The sequence below is a fragment of the Gymnogyps californianus genome, chromosome 12 (assembly GCF_018139145.2).
Source record: "Gymnogyps californianus isolate 813 chromosome 12, ASM1813914v2, whole genome shotgun sequence".
Lineage (NCBI taxonomy): Eukaryota > Metazoa > Chordata > Aves > Accipitriformes > Cathartidae > Gymnogyps > Gymnogyps californianus.
In genome coordinates this window covers 16,682,182-16,691,225 of record NC_059482.1, presented here as the reverse complement: position 1 = coordinate 16,691,225, position 9,044 = coordinate 16,682,182, and the positions used below count along the sequence as shown (strand labels likewise).

The 9,044-nt window shown below is 37.7% G+C and overlaps 1 protein-coding gene across 1 annotated transcript; it reads left to right on the top strand.

Moving 5' to 3' along the window:
- The first annotated feature begins 3,591 nt into the window (after positions 1 to 3,591).
- On the top strand, positions 3,592 to 8,821 carry SNX20 (sorting nexin 20). Its single transcript, XM_050904202.1, has 3 exons — positions 3,592 to 3,757; positions 5,417 to 5,568; positions 8,132 to 8,821. The coding sequence occupies exons 1-3, from the start codon at positions 3,592 to 3,594 to the stop codon at positions 8,798 to 8,800; spliced, it is 987 nt and encodes a 328-aa protein (XP_050760159.1). The 3' UTR covers positions 8,801 to 8,821.
- Positions 8,822 to 9,044: the final 223 nt, after the last annotated feature.

Below are 9,044 nucleotides of genomic sequence, written 5' to 3'. Positions count from 1 at the left end.
ACTGTCAGCGTGAGTGAAATGCACTGAAATCCCCCTTGGTTTTTGCTCACAATTGTAACCAAACCCATAAATCTAACTTTAAAGGAACGAGACTTGAGCCAGAAACCCATGCCTTGTCTACACTTAAAAGGGTTGGCTGGTATAGCTACACCTTAGAGCTGTATTGGCAAGCACAGATTTCTTTTCTGGTGTAATTTAAATCACTTTCCGCATGGAACATGCTAAACTGCCTAAAGGACTCTGCCAATGTAACGGCATCTATGCTAGGGCTTTCGCCAGTATGGCTGTAGCTGCATGGGAGTGATTTTTCATCATTCTGACAGCTATTTTGGCAAAACTTCTACATTTAGACCGAGTCCAAGTTAAAGTTGGCATTGTTTTATGTTGCAAATAAAGCAGAGGAGAAATATTGCCAGTTTATGGCCCTGGTTTTACATTATTTTAAATTGTTTGTTCTAAAGGAATGTGTGGGGCAGGATCCATGTGGTCCTTTGGATGTTTGCCTGCCACATTTGTGCTGCATTAAAATCACTTGGTTTTTCAGTGAGTGAGCTTTGGCAATGGAGAAACTTACATTACTAAAAAAAGGTAGTGTCCATATTATTTACCCCAGAAATAGCTATCCTGATGCTTTAAAGCAAATTTCTAAAGTGAAATGAACTGCAAAAGGAAGCATCTGGGCCAAAGGACATGTGGATTAATGCGTCATTCTTCTTCACTTTGTCCTTAGTTCAACAAAGAATTTAAGCACAGGATTAATTTTAGGCACACACGTAAGCCCATTTCAAGTTTAGTAGTCATGCCAGATACGATAATGCTCCTTTTTGAACTTTAATTAAGCAGATATTTGAAATTAATCATATGTTTAAGTACTGCAGAATCAGGATTTCTGTCAGAAGTGCAAGTTTACGTAGAGTGAGGCTATTTATTGTGGTACCACCTGCATTTTCTTTTCTGAACTGAATGTTAAGTCTGTGTTTTAAAGATGTCCTAACTAAGGGACATATTTTTCCACATAAGTACATTTACATATTTGGCTCTTTTTCCTAATCTTTCTTTTGCTAAGTGTGTTTTTTTTGGTCTCAGAAATCCATGCAGAGAAGTTTTCATTGATTTTGTAATTGTATTTACTGTTGAACTCTTTCCTCTGCCAGACTTTGTGGTTGCACGTGTAATCCTGACACTCGGGTTTGCAAACCTGCCCTTGCTGCTGGAGCTGCACTGCAGAAAATGGGCTGTGCCTCGCCCGCAGACAGCACAAGGGCTGTTCAAGGCAGATAGGAAATTTCATGCGTAATCAGTCAGCACTGAACCAGTGAGCCAATTGGATGAGGAAGTCTGATTGAATCAAGGCTTCTTCCTTCCTTTTTGTATAACACAGAATGTGCCTGTTAGAAGAACACACAGACATGTTTTTCTGCGTTTTGAAAATGCAAATCAGGCTTTTTATGACTTTGTACAGACTACATATGTACCACAACTAAAAGCTCTTCAGCAGTTTCCAGGTGAGTATTCTGTGCACTTCGGTTGCTGTGTTACTTACAACTCAGTGAAGCAGTTGGAGTGGCATTTACCCTGAAACGGAACAGGATGAGTGTCTGTTCGAAGTAAAATTGTGTAATTTGTTGCAGGGTTTTTGTATTGTTTTGGATTTTTTTAATATGTAAAAATAAATAGTAGCTTAGTTAAAAGAGCTTACAATGATTTTGAGCTGTGAAAATGAAACTTTATGTAAGTACAGATAATTTTCAAGGCAGATATATTCAAGGCAGAAGACTTGTATATCATAACGTTCACTTCTGCATTCTTCTATTTACAAGTGTGTTGTGTTTGTCTGGTAAATCATGTTTTAAAGTGGTATTTTTATATATATACACACATATACATATTTTATGTATATGAAGTTATACATGTATGTAAAGATACATATCTTGAATACAAATACAATTTTGCTTGTAAGGTTATACCAACTCACAATCAAGAAAAAAGTTGTCATTTAAATTTGTTCGGCCATTTTCAGATTCTTCATTTAATCTACTATATTTGAGATTATCTTTACATTAAAAACAAATATTTGCAAGTTTATGCTTTTGGGATAAACTGTCATGATTTTCAAAAGACTGAGCAGTTAGACAATAAGTGGCTACTCTTCATGTTCAAAAAGCAGATCTTAAGGAGGACTAGAAGAACAGTGAGAACTTTCACCTCCTAGTCCAAAGTCCAAAAATAAGGGCTTCCATGATGCTCTTATTAAGGAGGATGACAACATGTATGTACTTGCTTATCCAAGCCAGGGAAAGGAAGGGTTTCTGTTAGAGGAAAGTGGTTTGCACTGCCATTATTTCCAGTGGGGAAAGTAATTGCTTTTCTTTTTATAGCCTTGCAGTTTGCCAGAAATCGGTAGGCCTGCTGAAGGAACTTTCTCACCTCTGTATCCAGCATTGCATAACTGTGTGGTAGACAAGTGGAGGCAAAATGATATGTAGTAAGATCCCTGTCCTAAACCCTCTCATTACTTAATAACCACTGCTTGGGCATTATTTTTACATTTGTAGCAGGGAGACTTGGTTTTTTTTGAAAGTAGGTTGTTCTGTTATTTAATTTTCACCTGTTGGCTGAATTGTGAGCAACACTTCTCTCACGCTAACTAACAGAACACAGCACCCTGGCAAAGTTGTTAGAATGCTCTTAGAACTTTTTCAACTGCTAGTATACCATGATGATGTAACAGGTAGGTTTTTTTTAAAAGAAACCATCCTGGGAAGACATTTATGTGGCAGAATGGCCAGTCTGATCTATGGAGTAGGAGTATATTGTGTTAGGCATTTTATCAGTATGTGGTAGAATAGTACTCCTAACAGAACAAGCATACAGATCAACTACAAGCACAGTATATAGGCTAAAAGGACAAGTAAAGGGAGAATGCTTCTGTGTAATAATTAGAAAACTTGGTTCTCCTTCCACCTAGCCATTGTCAGATTCAGTTGTTTTGTTCTCACAGTACAGAGACAAGTCTCTGGAGAGAACTTGAAACAGTCAAATACGACAAAAATATACTATTTTAGATATTGCCCTATTTTTCCCTACAGGTTGTGATTAAGAACAGATGGCAAGTTTTGAAGTCTTGAGAACAGTAAATTCTAGCAGTGTAAGAGAGCCAGGCTGCTAGTTATACTAATTATCTCCAAGATTTTAGTTCATCTGAACTCATACTTGCAAGCTTGAGGGCAAAACACAAGGAGAAAAAATCTGCCCCCACTGAAGTTTATGACAAAATTCTCATAGATAAGAATGGAGTTCCCAACCTAATCTTATGCAACATAACTTCTTATGGTTTTCATGTTTGATTTTAATCTGCCGAAAACATATCCAAACACTTTCAGTGGTAATGGTAATAGGAATGGTTCTTCCCTGGTAGCTGTGTAGATATTTTTATTTATTACTTTAGTTTTTATGAAACTATGGTTGCCCTCATACAAATTCACAGAGAACAATGAATAAGTCAATAAAGAAGATTACCAGACTGGATCCTCTAAAGGCATGCTACTAAGAAATGTCATATTTTTTGTAATCTTTCAGTGATAGCTTGCAATGGAGCAAGACTCACACTGCACAGCAGACAGGGAACTGTTGGAAGCTGTAAGCAGGATTACTACATTTTCTACCACGAGTCCATCTGATGAAGAACAAAATCAACCCAAAGCTGAAATTTCATGTCAAGTGAGAAAAGAAAACCCAGAAAAAGATGACCTGCAAGGTTGATGCTATCCTTTAATTTTATTTTTCATGTAGCTATTTATGCCATTAATTTTTTATATAAAAAACTTTGCTTTATTTATTGCAGCAGTAGTCCAGATTTACACTGCTATACTCCACTGAAAATAAGCCTTGATTAAACTTGTAGTAATAATGTAGCAATAGTGAAACAGATGCACATCCTGGTGTGTATATACACACGTAGAGTTTTCCTTTTAAATCTCTTGCGCCTAAAATGTATTCCAGATTTAATTTACACACCAGGGACCAAAACAGTGATCATCAGATGGCCTGTCTTGGGAGTGCACTTTCTGTACATTGCAAAATCTGAACTTCTTGGCAGTATCAGCAAGGACACCAAGATTGAAGCTAATCCCAAGCAGTAGTCTCTCACATGCCTTATGAAGAGGCAGCATTGAACTTTTACTATGCCTAAGATTGCTGTCATCTGTTATTAAATAAAATGTTATATATAATCCAAAATATATATAATCTCATCAAGATTTTCCGCCTGCAAAGATGTGATAAACACCACCTCTTTTAGGAAACGTATGCTTTGTAGAGATTGAGCCAAACCCCAAAGGCCTTGATAATTGAAACTGTATGGCCAAATGATTAAGAACATGTAAAAGTGGGGCCACTGAAGGAGTACTATGGTGCCTTTATAATTCTATTTCTGCATCAAGCTGTTATCTTCCCATTCATTTGTGGTCATTCACCTCTGTTGTCTGAATGTTAGATACATTGCAGACTGACTTCAGCTGACTGCATCGACAGAGATATTATTGATTGGAAATTGGGACTGGTGTGCCCACTGAAATACAAATATTGCATTTCTTTTACCCACTTTGCTAGCCTTTATGCCACCTGATGAAAACTGTTGTCAGTAGATTTCAAAGACAGAGAAATCACCCTTTTGAAAAGCTACATGAAATTCCCCTGTAAGTAAACGCTTCAACCAGCTGTCCTATGTTTTTATATATGCATACGTATATATCTTTGTGTGTGACTGTGGTGGGAGAGAGAGAGAGGAAGGGAGGGAGGTATACAAAATATTTGTAACTGAACTGTGGCATCAGTTCAGCTACAAAAGAAAAAGAGGATGTGAGAATTCCTCCTTTGGCTGAGCTGGTTATCCAAGTTTCTCCTTTAAGTTTAGGATATTCATGTTTTCTCAGCTTTCACCTGTTACTGTACAAACCCAATATTTGAATAGGGTCAGTATTTGAATATATGTCTGAATTTGCAGGTGCATTGTATTATCTCCTCCTTTTAGCAACAAAGAAGCCTGGAGAAACATCTGATTCAGAAGACTGAGTCGGCGTTTCTTAGGGCTACTTCTGGGATGGTGAAGCATATCTCTTGCTCAGACTGTGCCCGAGGTTACAACCTAGACATGCAATACTTCTTGTCAGTATTTTTTCTATAACTTTGTATTCTGCAGCCGATTTGGTGTCTTTCAAAATTTCAGACCACAATAGCTTTCCTCAAAGAATCTGGACCTGTCTTTATTAGCAGTGAAATCACTTATTTTATCAGTCTTTAGGTCTTGCTGTTACAGCAACAGAAATTCTAGGCTCTCCTTTCACAATAAATGCATAAGAGTTTTCTTTCCAAATGCAAAGGTTATAATCTGAAATGCTAAATATATTGTTTTTAGATTCCAATGCATCCCTAAGTCCCAATTCTTCGATGACAACTAAGGAGCTTCAGGAATATTGGAAGAATGAAAAACGCCAGTGCAGACAAGTCAAACTCCTTTTTGAAATCCCATCAACCAGAATTGTAGAGCACCACTTATCTAAATATGTGGTAAGCTAAGAAACGAATATGTAAGAAGGTCATTAATTTTTATTCACTCTACAGGGTTCTGCACAGCATGCAGCATGCCTCACTACATGAAAGCCTTACCGAGTGCCAAGTTTTGCAAGCCGTGATCATACTGAGTAGAACCTGCTCTCACTGATCGTATGGGCATAGCTGGTGGGATCTGCCCCCCCAAAAAACCTGTGACAATCAGTTCACAAAATCTGCAGCAGTGGAAAAGTGATATCGAGTAAATTAGTAGCTTGAGTATGCTTAACATCCAGAGGCTTGTCAACATTAAGGAAATTCACACAAGTATAAAAATATCAATATAGTTACACTTCCACTGACCTAGCCTGCTGTAGCAGCTGCATTGCATTTGTATAACTTTCACATCAGAGATTTATGTTAGCACAAGTGCAAAATTCTTTGATGTTGACAAAGTCTAAGACATCCTCTAGCTAGATCACTTGGGATCGTTCCCCTTCCCTACCTAAAGCTCCATTAGATGGCATATTTCTGTCATATTTTTAAGGTGAAACATGAGTGCGAGGGACAGGAACAACAGAACAGGTTGGATTTTTGTATGTTTACTCACAGTACTGACACTTGGTTTTTATTTCTGATTCTGCTCCTGGCCTTCAGGAGGACTGATCTAGAGCAAGTCTCTTTCGGTACTCCTGTGAAATTCAGATAGGGATGTTTTCCTTGTTTGCAACAATCTCTGAGACCAGTAGATGAAAAATGCTAAGAATCACACTAGTGTTGCTGATACTGGGTGATGCAGCTTGGTAGAATTTGAAGTAGGTAAATGTTCTGGAGACTGTCCTAAGATCTCGTTGCATGCTATACACACCTACTTAGATGCTGCCATTCTTGCATACACTCAATGGTATCCAGCTTGTTGAATAGTTAAAAGTTATCTTTTTAACAAGATAAGAGTATCATTCAGCGTACATGCAAGTAGTTAACCTTATTCATAAGTTACACACCTAGGCAAAAAGATTTACATTACAACAAAATTGAGCCAATTTGAATGATAGTCTAATTAAATGGTATTTCTTCCCTTTTTCATGCACACTCAACAAATAAAAAATCAAGTACTTGTAAATTATTGACTTAGTTGCCCTTGATAAAATGATAGCTTAAAAAAATTGCTCTTATGCTTGTTTTGGATATGCATCAGGCATATATACACTTTTCAGTAGGGAGCAGGACAAAGTACAGGAAAATGTCACAGTGCTTACAAATGAAAAGAGATCAGAGAAGTCAGCTCAAATTTAGAAACCTTTCACGAAGCGCCTGTAAAGATCGTTTACAAAGATTAAGAGAGAGAATTTCTCTTTAAGGAAAAACAAGGAAGAGAATCAGACAGACACTAGTGCTAGTACTGGTTTACACCCTTCAACAGCATCAAAGAAGACAACTGGCATGAGTAAAACTGCTCCAGTTCCTGTATAATTCAGTGGGAACAGGGTGAAGTTGAATGTGAGCATGGTCATCATCCAAAAGCCAGCAAGGTCAACAATCCATGTCCTTAGCTGGTGTACGGTGACACAGTTAAGCTGGCCTCAGTGGAGCTCCACTGGTTTACACACGTTAGGGATTTGGCACTTCCTCAACATCATTGTGCTTGAGTCAGGACCAGAAGAGAATCTATTTGTACAACACATAACACACAATTTTATTTTGCAGCTATTTTTCTAATATCACATTTATTATAGTCATTTTGAGGCTAGTGAAGAGCTGAGGATGACATACTCTTGAGTACTGTTAATGTGGGACAGCGTTGCTGTTAGCGAAGGATTTTGGGTAGCAAACAGATTGTTGTAGAAATGTCACATTTCTTTGCATTATTTATATGCCAAGTAAGTTTGAATAACAGGACAATGATTTAGAGGGGAAAAAAGGCTCTGGAGTTGCTCCATCTTATTTTTGCACACACCAAATATTATTGCCAAATACTCCCTCTTCTTTCACAGCATTAATAACACCCCCAAATCCCTAGAAATGTCTGATACAAACAACATTTCTGACTATTACAACCAATGTAAAATAGATTACATTCAGTATTAGGTCTTGGGAAATCCATTCAGTTCACTGAAGAAGATTGATTGCAGCAGCCATGGCTGTTATAAACAAAGTACACCTACAGAAATGCTTTGTAAGTGATTTTACATGCTTCAGTCTGCTGCTAGTTCACCATTCCCAGCACGTTGCAAAATGGGATCTGTTAGTGCATTGTTTATCTACAACTTATTTACATGCTAAGGCTAAGTCTGCTGACAAAAGTACAAAACAGCAGGAGATGGGAATTTGATGGCTGCAGATTTCAAAGATCAGGCCTACACTGAGCAGGCACCATAATCCCAGGCAGCAATTGATTTAGCAGCACTGCTATAAGCCATAGGAGTATACAAGATTACGCACATAAAATTGGTGCAGGAAGTTTTTGGCTGGTGGAATATACAAGCACAAAGTCTTTTCAAAGCAATAACAGACAAAATCTGACTGCACTGGGGCTAGGCTGGTCCTTCTCATGCTTATTTTTCTGTTTTATTGTGTTTAGATGTATAAAATCATCATTTTGCAAACAGGGAGTTTTGACAGCAACAAGTCTGTAATTGAACGGCGTTATTCAGATTTTGAGAAACTGCACAGAAATCTGCTGGAGGAGTTTAGTGAAGAAATGGAAGATGTGACCTTTCCCAAAAAAACTCTAACAGGGAACTTCACAGAAGAAATAATCAATGAGAGAAAATTAGCCTTCAAGGACTACCTGAGACTTCTATATTCTATGAAATATATCCGAAGATCAAAAAAATTTATTGACTTTTTGACAAGGCCAGAGCTTCAGGAAGCATATGGTTGCCTGCGGGGTGGCCAGTACACCAAAGCTTTGGAAATCCTTTTAGAAGTCATTGGTCTGCAGGAAAGGCTGACGAGAGGCAACCCTGTCTCAATTGTCCCTACTCTCTGTGCTGTCGTGGTGTGCCACAAGGACCTGGAAAACCCAGCAAGTGCCTTTGAATATGGAGAAAAAGCCCTATCACGCCTTCGTGTGCATACCAGCCACAGGTATTATATTCCATTGTTAGAAACAATGATCACTTTGGCTTATGAACTTGGGAAGGATTTTCTGTCTTTGCAAGAAAAACTGGAAGAATGGAAGGCAAAAAAAGATCCCATACGGGTTTTTACCCTGAAAGAACTTGCAGTTCGGGAGTATGTACAATGAACACAAGAAAAAATTTCATTAAAGAGCAAAGCTGTCAGCTCCTTTTCCCGAACACAAACTCTTGAAAGAGTAAGAACTGGAAATTACCTGTTTGGCTAACATAACTTTATATTAATAGAAAAAAATTAAATCCAATATATTCCGTGTGCAAAAGGGACATTAACATTTATGTTGGAAAATATTATATTTACTCTACAGATATGAGGAGCACTTAAGCTTATTAAGGTTTTTGGAAAGAAATTTG

Bases quoted from the DNA above. Each gene is read 5' to 3' on its own strand.
- SNX20 (XM_050904202.1), top strand. From the start codon at position 3,592: ATGGAGCAAGACTCACACTGCACAGCAGACAGGGAACTGTTGGAAGCT. The intron at 3,758-5,416 runs GTTGATGCTATC...TATTGTTTTTAG, and splicing joins AGAAAAAGATGACCTGCAAG to ATTCCAATGCATCCCTAAGT. The intron at 5,569-8,131 runs GTAAGCTAAGAA...TATTGTGTTTAG, and splicing joins ACCACTTATCTAAATATGTG to ATGTATAAAATCATCATTTT.